This window comes from Aotus nancymaae, unplaced genomic scaffold, assembly GCF_030222135.1.
Source record: "Aotus nancymaae isolate 86718 unplaced genomic scaffold, 86718_ANA_hifiasm-v0.15.2.pri h1tg000036l, whole genome shotgun sequence".
Lineage (NCBI taxonomy): Eukaryota > Metazoa > Chordata > Mammalia > Primates > Aotidae > Aotus > Aotus nancymaae.
Window position 1 is genome coordinate 38680720 of NW_026988450.1, and position 18406 is coordinate 38699125.

General features: G+C 39.3%; 1 protein-coding gene across 1 annotated transcript in view; it reads left to right on the plus strand.

Moving 5' to 3' along the window:
* The first annotated feature begins 219 nt into the window (after nt 1–219).
* DECR1 (2,4-dienoyl-CoA reductase 1) overlaps nt 220–18406 on the plus strand; it is a 41940-nt gene continuing 23753 nt past the window's right edge. Inside the window, exons 1-5 of the mRNA XM_012465092.2 lie at nt 220–326; nt 11899–12101; nt 13976–14033; nt 14152–14238; nt 15992–16139. Of these exons, the coding sequence (XP_012320515.2) occupies nt 258–326; nt 11899–12101; nt 13976–14033; nt 14152–14238; nt 15992–16139 (565 nt within the window). The 5' untranslated portion in view covers nt 220–257. The remainder of the gene's footprint in view (nt 327–11898; nt 12102–13975; nt 14034–14151; nt 14239–15991; nt 16140–18406) is intronic.

Sequence of the window (18406 nt, forward strand, 5' to 3'; positions counted from 1 at the left end):
ACCCGCTCAAGGGCACAGCAACCTCCATTCTCTGCCCTATAAAGCACTCCTGGCCCAGAGAGCTGGAAAGAGCACTGGCGAGGCCGAGCTAGGCGGTGCCCTCGGCGCAAACCTGAAGGTCAGGGCCGCGGGCGTCCCCGTCCTAGGCCCTGACGGCTCAGGGAGCGCGCCCAGTCCCGAGAACTTTGTTATTTCTGGCCCGCCCCCTGCGCCCCATCGCTGCCGCCGCCTTCCGGCCCGAGTTCCGGAGACGCGACATGACGCTGCTGGCCAGGGTTTTCTTTGCTCGGGGGTCCTGGCTGCCCTGTGGCCTCGCTCCGCGGCGGGTAAGGCGGCCGGGGGTACGGGGAGCGAGGACAGGGCGTCCCGGGGCGCGAAGAGGGAGGACAGGGCGTCCTGGAGCGCTGAGAGAGCACAGAGCGACCCAGGGCGCGGGGAGAGAGGACGTCTCGGAGCGCAAGAGAAAGGGCAGGAGGTCCTGGGGTACAAAGAGAGGACCCGGCATCCCAGGGGCTCAGGGAGCGAGGACAGGGCGTTTGGGGGCGCAGAGAGGACCACCAGGCCCCGGGGCGAAGGGCAACGCCGGGAGTGAGCACCGGGCCCCGGTCATATTCGGCCGTCAGATGAAGCCCTGGTGTGTGTAGGGAGATAGGGGAGACACGTGATTTTCGAAGTTTTCAGTTCTGCAAGTTTCCAACTTGTGCATAAATAGGTAGAAAGAGGTAGGGAAGGATACAGCGCACGTCCGATCCTTGAGGAGTGAGAGAGGGACCTGGCCGAGCGAGCACTAGCCTTTGACGTCCTTCGTTATGAGGAAAGCCAATCTATGTGTTAGTTACGGAATTAAACACTAATACAAACAAATTCTCAATAAAAATGAAACAAAAACAAAACCTCGGCTGTTTATAGACTCCCCCTCCCAGATGTGTAGCTGTGAGAGGTAAGTCTCACGCTGGTTCCACTTCTCTCTCGCCCACACTTCTGTCACCATCTCCCCGTTACACCCATAATGGAAATAAAATACTGCAAGTGAAAAGAGCTAGGAAGAAGAAAGAGAAACCAAAACAAAAAAGAAGCAATACTATCCAGGATAGGCCCTCCCACAACTAAATTACAAAATCGTAATAAACTAAAAAGCAGATTTTCTTTAGCCAGGTAGAAAAATTATAATGTCCATTGTGAAAAAACTTCTTTTGATTTGATAAAATGGGCAGCCACAGTGTTCTTTTTTAAAAAATATGAGCAGCAGTAGTTCCAAATATGAACACAAAGAATTAGTATGGTGGTTCCCTCAAGTAAGAGATCTTTTTTTAAAAAGTGAGATCTGTTCAGGGTTAGAGTTTTGCTGATTTTTTTCCCTCTTCCTGTGAAAACTGGGTTATAGGTCATCGTAAAGGAAGCCTATATATTCTGATTCTTTCTCAGAGACATTTCTCATTTGAAATCTACAACAGCTCTGTGATGCCTTCAGAGATTTTATTTTATTTATTTATTTTTTTAAAGATGGGGTTTCACCATGTTGGTCAGGCTGGTCTTGAACTCCCGACCTCAGGTGATCCACCCACTTTGGCCTCCAAAGTGCTTGGATTACAGGTGTGAGCCACCACGCCCGGCCTGAAGTTTTATTTTTTAACACACATCATTAGGATCTTAGTAATAAGGTCACACAGACCTTATCCCAGTTCTTCTGACACCATTAGGCAATACCATTTGAAAGGGAGAAAATGAACTTGTTTAAAAATTAATTGTAATCTGACAATTTTGGAATTCCTTTGCTGAAGAAAAAAGTGGAAGTTTTGAGGTTTGGGGTTGGGAGGCATGAGAGGCCCACCTGATAGTGTTATTTTTCCCCTTCCTAGCACATGTAGCCTCAAGTTTGAATTCCTGGGAGAAGAAAAGTCTTTGTATCTGTGAAGTGGATGATTGTTCCAGGGAACATCATGTTTTTGTGGGCAAATACAAGTTGTTATAATTAAAACCCCTAATTTGAATATTTTTGTTACCAAGAACCAAGGCAAATGTTTCATTTGTCATAAAACCTATTTGTGAAGTGCTGTATTAAATTGTGCTGCTGGCTAGTAGGCCCCAGTTCAATTGAATAGATATTTATTGAGGACTAGCTTTGTGTCTGGCCCTGTGCTATGCCCTGGGACTCAAGATTAAAAAAAAATATAAGCCCTGCTCTCAACTGCTCTCAAGTTGCTCTCAGTTCTATGGAGGAAAACGTTCAGTCATTCAGTTGCTTATGAGGAAACGCTAATTAATTAAGTACCTACTAAGTGTTGGGCATTTTTGGCAATTTGTGGTTGCAAGATTCCTACCTTTAATGCACTAATAGTCTCATATATGTTTTTAAAGCCATAAATTATAACCAATAAGTAGGCCTTGAAATCAATTTAGTGGAACAAAGTAGATTTAAAAAAAATAAATGGGAATAGAATAGGATGTATCTAAATTCATCTCATATAGTAAGGTTGTTTTCTGTGAAACTTTAAAAAAAATACTTTGTTTTTTTAGATTCATTCTTTGATTACTATCATGCACACTGCCATTTTTCTTTTCCTTTTGTTTTTATCAAGAGTAAAATTAACTATTTTTAGCAAAATGATTCCTGACCAATATTAATTCAGCAACACAGTTAAAAAAACAGTAACAAATGACCTCAAACTGGCCACACAAAAATAACTAGGGTTAACATTTGGGGAACATCATTCCAGGCGTCTGTTCTGGTGAAAGGATGGATAGGCATGATTTTACTTGGATGTCACATTTTCCTTTAGAGTGTAGTCAACATTGTTTCATTGTTTTCTCATGATGAATATTGTCTTAGAGCAGTATAAAACCAGCTAGATATGTTTTCTTTATTATTTTCTTTTAATCTGGAAACCTAAGTATTTCTTTATCCAGTGTAAAATTCTAGAATATAGGCTGTATGCAGGCAAAGATTTTCACCTGGTTTGTTCACTGTTTATATCTAGGACAGTGCTTGGCATAGAGTAAACATGGAACAAATATCTGTTACACGAAGGAACATGTGTACTGTGTTGCTATGAACATGCGTATGTTGCTATATAAAGCAAATTTCTCACTATGGCTCATGTTCAAAAAAATCTGAGAAATGATAGTCTAGTGAGTCACCAGCAGACATCAATAGACTGTGAAGATGCAGATGTGTATTATAATGCATATATGACCAAAACTGTGTGTACTTAGAGGAGGCAGGGAGGGCTTCATGGAGGAGGTGGCCCCAGGAGCTTACTGTGAAACCAGGAGTTGGAATTTCTGTGGTCCCAATGGCAATCTAGACCTAAGGAATAGCATGTATCAAGAAGTGAAGGAGTGGCTTATTTATGAAAATTCAAGTGGTTTGGAATTGTGGAGTTGGTGAAGTATGGGAACAGAGAGAAGCATGTAGAGATGAGATTAGTCAGGTTGCTGGGGTCCGGGGCATGGTGGGCTTCTCTTATGTAGCAAATTGAGCATTTACTATTTGCTAGGCACCTTACTAGGGATATGAGGGTGAGAAGAAGAGCTGATTCCTTCTGTCAAGAAGCTTAGAGTCCAGTGGCATTATGGTATGATGTGCTGCATTGTTAGATTGGGTCTTCTTGCTTTTGGAGGGGATCCAAAATAAAGATAAATAGCATCTGTTTTTTCCATTCTGAAAAACGAGTGAAGATGGAAGCCAAAGTATCACTTTTACTGTGGTTTGTGAGAGGCAGCTGGGCCCGTCAGCTGGATTTTCCGAAGTAGACAGACTTACCTAATTCTGGAGGAGGGTGGAACATTGTCCTCTGAAAGCAGCTAGCTCCCAAGAGGAAGAAGACCAAGGAGGATTGTTCATACTCAATGATTCTGTCAAAATTTGCCAGTCATATCAACTGTCTCTGCAGGGACAGATTGTACCTTACTTTGTGTTGCTATAAAGGAATACCTGAGGCTAGGTAATTTATAAAAAAAATGATTTATTTGGCTCATGATTCTGATTCCTGGATAAGTTCAAAACTGGGCATCTGCATCTGGTGATGACCTAGGGCTGTTTGTTCTTGTGGCAGAAGGGGAAGGGGAACCGGTGTTTGCAGAGATGGAAGTGAGGAGGTGTTGGGAAGTGCCAGCAAGAGAGGAAGTGAGAGAGTGTTGGGAGGTGCCAGGTTCTTTCACACCCTGCTTTAGTCAAAATTAACAGAGTGCAAACTCACTTGCCACTGCTAGGATGAGGATGGCACTACGACATTTGTGAGGGATCTGCCCCCATAACCCAAGCACCTCTCATTAGTCGCCACCTCCAAGGGGATCACATTTCAACATGAGGTTTCAAGGGACAAACATCCAAACATCCTTAGTGAGTTGACTAAGGGGACAGAAAGAAGCCTTGAGTTGTGCCATCTGAGCTTCTCACAGCAGGGAGAGGTCCGGACTGGGGAAGAAGCATCTCCTGCTCATGGGGGAAGTATGTCCAGTTTTATGAGAGCATTGTTGTTGTTGTTTGGTATATATCAAAGCTGAGACCTGAAAGTTGAGTCGGAGTTAGCCAAAGGGAGAGATGTAAGAATGTTTTAGACAGGAGAGTAGCCTATGGGAAGGCCCATCATAGAGAATGAGGAGGCATAAGAGACTGGTTAGTGAGCAGCCTATGGGCTGCGTAAAGGAGTTAGAACTTTCTCCTGAGGGGTGGGAGTGGGGAAGAGAGTGGAGACAAATGGCCAAACCCTGGGTAATCCTCTCTTCTGTTAAGCGGTGATGGTAGCCTCAACGAGGGCATGCTTTGGGTGTCGAGTGATATTTAGGAGGTAAAATCAGAGGCCTTGGTAATCGGTTGGTAGTGAGGATGGGAGATGGGGCTGTGGTCAGGTGAGATGTTGCCATCCAAATTGTGACCGGAAATGTGATATCATCAGGTAAAGACTGGAAGTAGGGAGACCAAATGTCAAAGCACCAGTAATGAGGGTCTGAACTGAGGGTGGCATTAGAGCTATTGGGGACTGAAATGAACTGGGCTTGGTTTGAATGTGTGGGGATAAGACAAAGTCCAGATTTCTGTGTTTGGCCCCTGAGCTAAGGACAATGCCACTCTCTTGAGTGATGACATTAAGTGGGGGCAGGAGGGAAAAGAGGAGTAAGTGACATTAGTCTTGAAATGTCAGTAGGGTCTGGGACTCCTCAAGTGGTATATGGATAATTAAGCTGCGGAGTTGGAGGTGAGTATGTGAATTCTGCCTGGGAGTGTTAGGGAAGGCACCAGAGCTCTCACAGCTGTGCTTGAATGATGAAGGCTAGGGAGCAACTTGTGAAAAGTCAGGGAAGAAGGAAAGAGTTTGTGTTTGGGGAACCCTGAGTACCTTGTTTTCCTGAGTGTAAATTTCAGGGGAGATGAGGCAGGAGAGAGGGGCAGGAGCTAAGTCATGAAGGCATGTGCTGTGGGGAGCGAAGGAATCTGGATGTTGTGCAGCTCCCAGGAGCCTTTAGAAGTTCCTAAGGAGAGAAGCAGCATGATCCCGTTGGCAGTCCTCTGGAGATCAGTTAAAAGATGACACAGAGTAGGCCCTCAGTGTTTGTGAATGTTGTGAGATTGGGGTTTGAAATCGGGTGGTGGATAGAGAGAAGGACACTGGGGAGGTAAAGGGCATGGGGCTTGCAGATGGATAGGATGTATCAGGTGAAGAGGAGGAGGGAGTCACCGAGGTGGGGCAGGACAGGGGATAGGGGAGGGGTGGCATTAGTGGATGAATCCTGGCCTTGGAGCTTAAGTATGCATCTGAAGAAATTTCAGAACAAACTTTCTCCCCAAACTACAAGAAGAACTTTATAATATTACAAAAAAATCTAGATCTCAGATATCTCCTAAAGGCTATCATAATCACATCAAAAGGAGTGAATTTTAAAGGTAGCCAGAGTTTTTTACAGCCCATAGTAGAAAGCATGCCATTGATGTTTAGCAACTTTTAGGTTTTGCAGAAAATTCTAGGTAGAAAATGATCAGCATTCTCAGCTGTCCTGCGCTCTTCTCTTCCTAAGTTGATAAATCACTCTGAGATCCAAGTGTCAGGGTAATTATAAGTAAGTCTAGAAGAAGAGGCCAACTGTGCTTTGATCCCTTCTAGTCTGGAAACACTCACACTGCATTGTGCCATAAAAACAGTGATAGAACTGTAGGCTTTCATAATTGCTGGAATGATGAAATGATGTTGCCATTTACCTTTAGCCCTGATTTATTCTCTATGCTTCAAAACCATATTTCCTACTGCAGCTTAGATGTCTCTACCTGACCATTCCAGAAGCGTCCGAGGTGCAGCGTTTCTAATGCAGAACTCATTATCCTCAATGCTCCAACTTTGTCTTCTCAGGCCAATCCAGTCATTTCAGTTACAGCATCACTCTGCATGCAGCCACTTAAAACTAGAAAATTCAGTTACCTTCTGCAGCCCTCGCCTTACCACATCTGGCTGGTTGGCTTCTGAATTTAGGCTAATTTACATGTTAAATATGTGTGGAATATGTTGTCTCCTCTTAATTTCTGCTGCCCTCAGTATCTCTCACCTAGACTCATGACTTGTGTCTGATGGGTCTATTTCCTTTTTTTCTGGCTCAAAGTGAAATCGTAATTTTTCTAGAACTCAAAGGCAGTGCAGATGGAACAGGGATATTGAGGTAAAGGTGAGAGAGATGGAAAAATATCTCTCAGTTCTTTTCAGTAAACACGAGACCTGTTTATATGCTTTTAATGAAATAGGCAAAAGTGTGATGAAATAGATCAAGAACAAAAGCCGAAGGTCATGTTGTTGAGCATGAGGCAAGAAGAAATCATGGAGCTAGTGGATATCCTAAATACCCTGACTTGATCATTATACATTCTGTGCATGGAACAAAATATCACATGTACCCCATATATAGGTAAAAATGTTATATATGAATAAAATATTTAGAAAAAACAAGAAATAATTGGACCGGGCAATATGACTTACATTGGTAACTCATTATGTCCTCATTTTCTGGGACCTTTGCTCTTGCAAGTAGTTTTATTTGCTAACTTCCCACCACTTCACGTGATAGCCTCCTGGTCTAAGCCATCATCATATCTTGCCTGGCCTGTTACACAAGTGTCCTAATAGTCTCTCTGCTTACAACCTTGCCCTCTACTCCGTGGCAGCCAGATCCTCCTAAAAACTTAAGATAGATCATGTCCATTCTCTGCTCAAAACTTAGCAGATATTTCCCACTTGACTTAGAGTAAAAGCCTGAGTCTGCATAGTGGCTGACTCGGCCTGCATGGTCCAGTCCCATTTACCTCACTGATCTCTTCTCCTTCTCCAGCCACACTGGCTTCCTGACTATTCCCTCATCCACAAGCATGCCCCCGTTTAGGGACTTTGCTCCCATTCCTTTTTGCCTAAAACCCTATGATTCATTCTCCTCCTTCAGGTCTTTGCTCCAATGTCACCTTCTCAATGAGGCCTTTGCTGACAACTCTATTTAAAGTAGCAATGCTCTACCCCTATTCTCTTATTTTCCCTACACTACATATTAGCTTTCAACATACTACACATTTAACTTAACTTCTGTGTCCCTCATTCCTCCAAGGATAATCTTGCTGAGGGTAGAATATTGTGTCTTTTTTTTTTTTCAATTGCTGTGCAGCCATGTCTAGAACAATGCCTGGGGCATAATAGATGCTCAAAAAACACTTGCTTAAAATGAATAAATGAATGAACTCTATATCCATCATAATGTCATATTTATCCCTAATACTTTTTTATGTAAGCAAATTCTCAAAACCCTTTGCAAGAGCAGAGATTCTAACTTTTGGTTTAAAAAAGATTGTTATTATAGTTTTGGTTAACATGAATAGAGGATCAATAAGAGATGACTCAAATCAGAGGCAGGCAGGACTGAAGACCGTAGCTGAAACCATCAAATTGCCTCTTAGCTCTGTGATTTCATCTCTTTTTATTTTGTAGTATTGGGGAGACATCTGTTCAGTCTGCATCTAACTGAAGACAGATAAGTACTGTAATAAAATGGATGTACACCCTATAGCACAGAGCACCTACATTTTCAAGGACTCACGTTCACTGCTATAAAATGTATCATTACTTAAAAATGTAATTTCTGTCTGCTCCTGGCAACTGCATAATTCAGCCTGGCCATTGGAGCTTGGAGTCCAGCTAGGCACTTTCTTTTATATTTGTTCAGCCTTACTTTCAAGTTGCTGTGGCAACAAGATCTGTGCTCTGCAGAAGCTGAGAATATCAGTGGCCTCTGTTCAGTGCCCTGCTGTAAGTTAAGGAGCAGGCAGATGTGCTTAAGCAATCCACACAGTCATGGAGCATGAGTTAACAAGGCCTGTGGCAAGCCTTGGGTGTGTTACTCAGTTATTTTAATGTCCGCAGGGCAACAATTGGCATTTGGGGTGAGACAGTTCTTCATTTTGCAAGGCTATCCTTTTCTGCACTGGAACATCCAGTAGAATATCCCACCTAGAACTCCTAATCTCAGGTGATCCACTCGCCTCACCTCCTAAAGTGCAGAGATTACAGGCATGAGCTACTGTGCCCAGCCTGATGATTTAGATTTTCTATTCTTGGGCTTATTCTAACTTTTAAGATGTCATAATTTAGGGTCACTGGAAATGACCAATTTTTTAAAAACAGTGGCAAAGAGCTGGATTTCAATCATATATTCACGTAAGATTCTACATGTCTGTATCCATGCATTTTCCAATGGAATTGGAGTCTGGCCAACCAAATGTTGGCTCAAGTTTTAAAAACATTGGGCAGGATGACAAAACATATTTGGCCTAGAATCACTAATCTACCTCTATTTGAGATATTTACCCTAGACATTTTAGACTAGCCACAATATACTTAAGTAATTTAGGTATGTATCTCATTGATACATAGTCCTTATCCTTGAGGGGAAGGTGCAGTGTCAAGACTCTCAGAATTGTCATTTTGAAGATTAAAAGTGTGATCATGTCGCATTAGTTTAGATGCTGTAATTTTGGAATACATGAAGGAGGAAGCTATTGTTTATATGATGTAGGAGAATGATGAGTATGGTGAGGAAGGTGGGTGATAGCTAATTTTTTGAGGGAGAGATTTAGAGCTTGTAACTAAAAAATAATTCTATATTGTCAAAGTTGGAAGACTAGAAAGTTTTAAGAATTTTAGGTCATTAAACATCTCCAGAGAATTCAGTCTTGATATGAAAGGTGTTATTTATATTTTTGAAAACAACTTATGTCTCTAAAAACCACAAAACAAGACTTGAAAATCTTTAAAAGCCTGTTTTGTGTCTACTTTTTATAATTTAAAAAAAACCCAGCCAAAATACTGTTTCATGTTATTAAGGATGCTTCTTTGTAGAAACAGGGGATGGAATATGATGTGATCCTGTGAGGTCTGATCTTCTTGATGGGTCTTAATGTTGAAATGAAATCTTCCTTTTAGGGAGAGAAGATGGCTTGAATTTATATTAACACATATGCTGTGTATTGTCAGAGGGTAATGTGAATTAAAATAGCATATCAATTTCTTCACTTTGGTTTGGTGGGGAAGTGGAATCAAAAGGTCAGTATTGATCAGATCAAACAAGATAAATAAAACAGTGCCACATGATAACTTGTTACATTATAGACACTAGGAATCACATGTGACATTTTTACCTTTATATCCTTTTCTCTACTGGTTAGGAGGTTGAGGAAATGTTTTAAAATAAATTTAAAAAGAAAGTTTGTATGCAAATATCTTGTTTAATTATTTTCATGAAGTCCCATGTTAAATTCCCTATACACATTAACATTAAAAAGTTAAAAATTGTGGTAAAGCCTTTAGAAAATTAGAATACGTTTTTTTCATTATTATTACCATTCTACTTGAGTAAACTTCTTGGTTCATCATCTTAATGTAATAGTTCTGAAGGCAGGTTGCAGCCTTAAAGAAAACTGCCACTGATGTAGAAAAAGATTATTGTAGAGTTACTTGGATTACTATGCTTTGGCAAAAGGATATGAAAAGAAAATGCTTTGTCAACATGAAGCTAAAATAAATATGATGACTGGCATGGAACATAACAAGATTTACAAATTTATCTTCAGTTATTTTATACATGATCTCAAGTTTTATCTTTTGATAACTTTTTTTTTTCTGCTTACAAAATCTAATCATATGTATTGGGTAGATATTGAAAGTGCTAAAAACCAACCAAACATAAAAATCCCCAAATAATTATCTATAATCTCATCACTTAGCCATAACTGTAAAGTAATGGGTGGACTTTGAAGTCAGACAGATATTGGATTTAAGTCTTTATCCCTTATTATTATTTATCTTTAAAAGTTAGCTACTTGACCTTTCTGTGCTTCAATAATTTTTTTCATCTGTCAAATAGGAGTAACGATAGAATTTACCGTATTGAGCTGTTTTGAGGACTGTGGTAAATATCGAATCTACTACTTATTGTTATTTCCTTCTAGTCTTTTTTTTCTAAGCATATATTCTTATTTGTAGTTAAAAACATACTGTATATTTGTTTCTCTCTTTATTTTTTCATTTAACATCACGTCATAAACATTTTCTTGTGGAATTTCCAGTTGATGAACAGCCTCGTTCTAAATCATTGACCACATTTCTTATTCTTTCTTTATGATAAATTTCAAGATACACTGAATCAACTGATGACGGCCTATTTAGCTCACAGGAATATTCTGAAAGGAAATGGTAGCTTCTGGAGTTTTAAGTGGAGTTTTAATCTTGCCACCATTACCTAATGAAATATCACATAACCTCCCTGGTGTGATCATTGAGCTTAGCAGAGCTTAGAGAATAGACAGAGGAATATGCAAACTTGTTATCAGAGAAGGCTTAGGAGCCTGTCAGTCTACGTTTGAACCTTGGTTCTGCAACTTTGGCAATTTTTTTTAATCACTCTGAGCCCTTTCTGTATAATAGGATAAAAATAATACTTATTTCTTGTGGTTGTTGGGAAGATTAAATAGTTTGATATGTAATCCTGGCAGGTGGTAACTACTTAATGAATATTAGTTCCTATTGTTCATTGTATTAAATACCTAAAGTTTGTTTTATGATTAATGTGAGTGAATGGCAGTAATGTTCGCATGTAATATGAGTACAAGCTGTTACATATAAAATAGGGTAATACAAATATTTTTACCCCCGAAATGGATTAATTTTTCCCCCATGTAAAGTAAATAACAGAAATATTCTGTTTTATGTTTTGTGGCCAGAAGCCAGCATGGGAAAATGCATTTGATTTAATAAACCTTATAAATAATTTTTAACCATTTTCTTCAGTGATTCAAAGGTGGAAAGTGATTTTCATCCAGATTATTCTTGTTGAAAGACAAAAATGCTTTATGTTAGTTTTTAAAAAATTAAATTTAAGCAAAACACCTGCAGATAATAATGACAGCATTTATATAGTGCCTACTATATGCTACACACTGCTCTAGGTACTTTATTTATAACTCATATAATTCTCACAATGCCATATGAAGAAATTTATTTTATTGTCCCCATTTTGTAGATGAAGGAACTGAGGCACAGAGAGGTTAAATAACCCATATAATCCTCACAATGCCATATTTATTTTATTGTCCCTATTTTGTAGATGAAGGAACTGAGGCACAGAGAGTTTAAATAACCTGCTGAAGGTTATACAGCTTGAGACAAAGTTCTGTGACATATAGTCTAGCTCCAGAGCCTGTGCTTTTTAAACCAGAAAGCAAAGAATAATAATTGAGTACAATGCCAATGTGTTTGCAGTGAGTTTGTGTTAATACAAGAATTTGATTACTATTAAATTCAAGAGCATGTTTTAAAAAATTCATCTGTTCTTTGGAAATATATGTGTGCAAATTTCAATTCATTTTTCCCCTTTTAGTTTTTCAGTTATGGGACAAAAATATTATATCAAAACACTGAAGCTTTGCAGTCTAAATTCTTTTCACCCCTTCAAAAAGCGATGCTACCACCTAATAGTTTTCAAGGAAAAGTGGCATTCATTACTGGGGGAGGCACTGGCCTTGGTAAAGGAATGACGACTCTTCTGTCCAGCCTGGGTGCTCAGTGCGTGATAGCCAGCCGGTAAGTCCATCACATCAAGTCTATTGGTGACGCTTTTGAAGAAACTGTTTTGTGCCCTAGTATTGAAAACACCATTCCCGAGAGTTGTTTGATTTGCATCTTAATCTTATGTGATATATTAGAAATATTCTTTAAATTATTTAAATAAATCTTTCTAGAAAAAGTCAGGTACTGTTCGAGATGAAAGAAACAATGAAAATGGTGGAACTGATGATGTTTGGGTAAACATCCACAATTTTCATTACTTGAATTTCCCCAATTTGGTGGTAAAATATTTCTTTTTCTGTACATGAAGATGAAGTTAAAAAGTACTACATGGAGCCAGGTGGGATGGTGTGTGCTTGTAATGCTGAGAAGCTGAGGCAGGAAGATTGCTTGAGGCCCAGAATTTGAGACCAGCCTGGGCAGCATAGTGAGACCTTGTCTCAAAAAAAGCAATTATTTTTTAAGTACTACATGAAGGTTGCTTTGTCTTCAGTGGAGATGATTATGATTACTACTTTAATTAATAATTAACCTTATGCCAGGATGATTGATGCAGTACTTTCATTTTCTTTTCTTTCCTTAATTTTTTTTGAGACAGTGTTTTGCTCTTGTCACCCAGGCTGGGGTGCAGTGGCGCGATCTTGGCTCATTGCAACTTCCACCTCCCAGGTTCAAGCAGTTCATTTGCCTCAGCCTCCTGAGTAGCTGGATTACAGGCACCAGCCACCACGCCGGGCTAATTTTTATATTTTTAGTATAGACGAGGTTTTGCCATGTTGGGCAGGCTGGTCTTGAACTCCTGACCTCAGGTGATCTGCTCACCTTGGCTTCCCAAAGTGCTGGGATTATATATGTGTGAGCCACCGTGCCTGGCCAGTACTTTCATTTTCTATAAGGTAAATAGATATTTCGAAATATCTTTTACTGTGATGAATATAGGAAGGGTAAGACCAGGTGGAAGGAATTTCTTCTTCTTAGGCATATTTTGTTACCCTATAACTGTAAGTCTGAGACTTTAGAGATTGGTTTAAAAATTCACCCTTTCATCATTTTGAATGGTGTAAAATTTTTGGTAGGCCAAGTAGTCATCCAAACAACAGTCACTGTGTCATTTGCAACTTCAGATTGGCCAGAACATTTTTGTTTTTACATTGTGATATTTTTTGTGTTTTTTTTTTTTTTTGAGATGGACTTTCACTCTTGTTACCCAAGCTGGAGTGCAATGGTGTGATCTTGGTTTACTGCAACCTCTGCATCCCGGATTTAAGTGATTCTCTTGCCTCAGCCTCCCGAGTAGCTGGAATTACAGATATGCGCCACCATGCCCAACTAATTTTTTGTATTTTTAGTAGAGATGGGGTTTCTCCATGTTGGTCAGGCTGGTCTCGAACTCCTGACCTCAGGTGATCTGCCTATCTCAGCCTCCCAAAGTGCTGGGATTACAGATGTGAACCACCATGCTTGGCACATTGTAATGTTTTTAAGCATTTTAAAATATTTTCATTTTAATAATTCATAATTTTTATTCTTTTTTTGTAGAATGAGAGACTGTGAATAAATGTAGACTCTTTGAAACCATAAATTTAGTCCAAAAACTACTTACATTATACCATGAATGTATTTTCTTTGTAAAGCTGGCTTATTAAGGAAATAATTTAAATTTGTGAGTAGATATTGTTAAGTGGTTTAAAAGTGACTAATAAATTAGTATTAAATACAGAAAAATGATTTAAATTTGACTTTTAGAAAAAATTCACATTGATTTTTGTATATAAATAATGTCTATACGTTCTCAGAAATGCTTTTCTTTACACTATGGGTTCTCTGTATTCTTCAACTTATGAAATTGAAAAATATAATATGAAGTCATACAAAGTGTTTATTTCTAGGAAGATTGATGTTTTGAAAGCCACTGCAGAAGAAATTTCTTCTCAAACTGGAAATAAGGTACATTAAAAATCAGTTATTTAATTTAGATTTAGGAACTATGACATTTCAGATAATTTGTTCATGCTTTTGGTTTAAGAAATCTGGAAAATATCATATTCTTTTTGTTATTTTGCAGGTTCATGCAATTCAGTGTGATATAAGGGATCCTGATATGGTTCAAAACACTGTGTCAGAACTGATCAAAGTTGCAGGTCATCCTAATGTAAGTGTAGTGATGATGAAGCCAAAGGGCAAGACACTTAATATTGATAACACCCACCAACATGTACAAAGGAAATAAAATAGTGATATACATGTAGGACAGGGAAGCCCCAAACTGGGGCTTAGCCTGGGAAGGTTCTTGCCTTCACCCAGGAAAGAATTCAAGGCTGAGCTACTAGTAGAAAACAGCTTTATTGAAGCAGCAGCAGTAGAATGGATCTGTGACTGCTCCTTCAGAGCAGGGCAACCCCATAGTCAACGTGCTGGGCAGAGCAGTTGAGAGGCAGTTTTATAGTCATGTTTATACTCACTTTTAATTACATGCAAATTAATTAGGTTTATGCAGAAATTTCTAGAAAAGGGTTGGTAACTTCTGATTCGTCAGTTTATTGCCATGGAAAGGGGCAGTAACTTGCTGGCATTGCCATGGCAATGGTAAACAAACATGGTGCATTGGTGGGTGGGTATGTCTAAAGAGGGGTTGCTTTTTTATCCAGGACATGGTTTAACTAGTCCTTAATTTGCTTCTGTGATGGAGCTCTGCCTCCAGAGTTGAGGCCCACCTCTTACCTCAATATGAGCAAGTGCTGTGTTGAGAGGCACCTATTTTCTGTCCCTAGGAAAATACCAGCTCTGCTAAAGCATTGAACAGAGTAGGAAGACTGCTGCACAACTTCCCTTCAGGAATACTTAAAGAATCCATCTATGATTGATCATAAAACAAACTTGATTTCACTTTATTTAATAAGATTATGAAATAACAAGAGAAGTCATCCAAGAGTACAGCATTGAGTTTAAATGATTCAAGCTCTTTGCTTCTCTTAGTAACTTTTGATTATCTTCCTCAGTGAAGGAGAACAATACAAACATGAAAAACTATAAGAAATTCAAAATTTCTCCTTTTAAGACCTGAAATATGCATTAATATTTTGCTGTTGCTTGGTACATTTATTGGAAAGAAGCTATTTGTTCTAGTAGTCTCGAAGAGGGCACTTTTCTATGTTACAGATATTTTCAGAGAGACCAAAAACATTGAATCTCCTGTAGAACTAGGCAGAATCTATATCGATGGTAAATAGATCATCAACCACAAGTTGCACTGGTTAAGTTAAACTAAAATGACACCAGAAACAAAAAGGCATTTCTTGAGATTTCTTGAAATCAAATGCAGTACATTGTAAATATGTTTAATCTGTATTTTCTTTTTTTTTTTAACTTTTAAATTTTTATTTATTTATTTAATTATTTAGAGACAGGTTCTTGCTCTGTCACCCAGGTTGGAATGCAACTGGCACAATCACGGCTCAGTGGATCCTTGACCTCCTGGGCTCCAGTGATCCTCCCACCTCAGCCTCCAAAGTAGCTGGGAATACAGGCATGCACCACCACACTGGGCTAATTTTTAAAACAAAATGTTTGTAGAGATGAGGTCTCGCTTTGTTACCCAGGCTGGTCTTGAACTCCTCCCAAAGTGCTAGGATTACAAGCATGAGCCACTGTACACAGCCTTAATTTTCTTAACAAGAGAGTCTATTCTAATTTAAAGATGGCTTAGGATTCTGAAATTTGGTACCTCACAAAGGAGATTTTCACAGACTCAGACTACCAAATCTCATGGTATTGTTTTGTAGGTAACTACAAACTTCAACTTTATTGTATTATTTGTATTAATACATTTCAGAAACAAAAACGCTGCAGGGAAAATGTTTTTCCTTATCTAAAAGTTTCTGTAACTTGCCTTGTTCATTTATTAGATTGTGATCAACAATGCAGCAGGAAATTTTATTTCTCCTACTGAAAGACTTTCTCCTAATGCTTGGAAAACCATAACTGACATAGTTCTAAATGGCACAGCCTTCATGACACTAGAAATTGGAAAACAACTAATTAAAGCACAGAAAGGTATGTTTATTTGTTTTTCTCATATTTATTTGTCTCCTATGTGTGCAAGGTTCTGTGCTAAGCTCTGTGATACTTTAAAAGTCAATGAGACAGTCTACACTTGTATAACTCACAATGTAATGAAGAAAAATGATACTTAAATAATTATCATGTGTTACAATTTGAGCAGTAATAAATAATATATTTCAAGTGCATTGGCAATCCAGAGACAGGAATGACTAAATCTCCCTAGGGTCGGTGATCAGGTTGAGGAACAAGATGCAATTTAAGCCAAAAGTTTAAAGATCTAGATGTGGAGAAAGAGGAGGGAAAGGACATATGAATGCCCATAGCTGGAGGCTTGATGGAGAGCAGGTGCATAAGTACATAAGGAATGATGAAAAACTTGATGTCATTAGAGATGAGGAAAGGAGTAGGAAATGACTTTGGGAAGGTGGTTTGGAGTGTAATTGGGAAGTTCTAAATAGCAAAATAAGGAGTTAATGTTAATTCTGAAAGAAATGGGAAGTATTTTTGTATGGATTTCCATTGAAGGCGGAACAAAGAATGTGACTTGATTGGAAAGGTTATTGACAACAAGATGGACAATGGAAGGAAGGCCATTCAGGAGGATTTGCTTTTTCTTTTAGCATGTGATTGATTGGATGGGAAATAAAGTAGGAGACATTTAGAAGATCAGATCAACAGGCCTTACTGCTTCAATGAGAGTGTTTTCAGATGGGGTGAAGAGTTTGGATGATGATGATACCACTGAGAATAAGAGCACTGGAAGGAAAATAGATTTAGAGGGAACTTACCAGGAGAACATTTTTGTTAGTATTATGAATGAATTTCTTTATAAAAGTTCATATGTATATGAATGGTAAACATATTCAATGTATGTATGTGTACATTCATATGTATCTAGAACCAGCATACATTTATTCACTTAACAGACACTTACTAATGACTTTTGTATAGCAGGCCCTATACTCTTGCTCAAAGCAAAGAGAAGGACAAGACTCTGTCCCTGAATAATTTAGGGAACTTGAAGGATGGGGTATTTTCCCAGCTTAGGTGGAGAGTATTCTGAACAAGGAAAATGAAGAAGAGTTCTCATGCTCCTCAGAGGATGTCCTTTGAGGGTTGAGGGGAGGAAGGAAGGAATGGAGCTGGTCAGGTTCCTCCCTCTGGTTCAGAAACCTTTGCCTTATGAGGTTCAGTTTCTTCTTTTGTGCAGCACAGGTGATCCTAGCACCAGCTTGAGATAGGATGTAGGCGCAGACAGCGGGATGCTACAGAGGCACTAGCTCTGTGTGTGTGTGTGTGTGTGTGATTGTGCACATGTGTGCATACATATGCACACTAATAGCTTCTATCCTTTATGCAGTTATTGAAATGGAAATTCCTGCTTACATATTTCCATGACAGCATAGGGGATATGATTTATATTTGGAGTTTGGATGATAAGTGTTTGATTTTGGTTTTTTTTTTTGGTGGGTGGGGGCAGGAAGATTGATGAGTGGGAAGGGAGAAAGGGAAGAGTGTGACTCCTCTCTCTTCCTGTCTCTGTCCTGGGAACCTTGGTCTCTGTATCTCTCCTGTGTCTCTGCCCCTGTCTGATTTTCTCTTTCCCTACCCCTTGCTCATGTCTCAATTTCATTCTCTACTGCTCTGCCTCTGTCAGCTCCTCATTTTTGGTTCTCTGTTTCTCTCTTCATCTCAGTCTCTTTCATTTATTTGTCCTTCTTTGCCTCATTGTCTTATTTCTTCCCTCACTCATGTCTGTGACCCTCGATTTCTGTCTGACTCTCTCTTCTTTCCTCATTATTGTCTTTCATTTTAACATAGACTCTGATCTATTTTTGTGCATCACATTGGATTAAAATTCTATGGGCTTCATTAAAAATAGATTAGATATCTTTTTAAAAGATAGAAGCCAGTTTTTATTCTTCCAAGATTCCTGTCAGTTATTGATGCTATAAAATGACAGAGTTTGGAGAACCTGGACAACTGGGCTGAGGGGAGTACACGGTTAAAGGATTTGTTCTGGTACTGCATCGGCAGTCAAGGAATTCAAGCGTGTTAGTGTGTGTAAAACCTGGAAGTCAGCTCAGGGGCCAGCAGTCTGTGGTAATCTGTGATCAGAAGTAGGTTAGATGATGGCATCTAGGAAGTCAGCCAAGGTGAGATATCTACGAAGTTAGAGCAGAGAAGACAAAGGTACCAGAAGCTGGAAGACAGAAGCTCACTTGCTGTGGGCAGGCATTGGTGGTGACTCGGAGGGG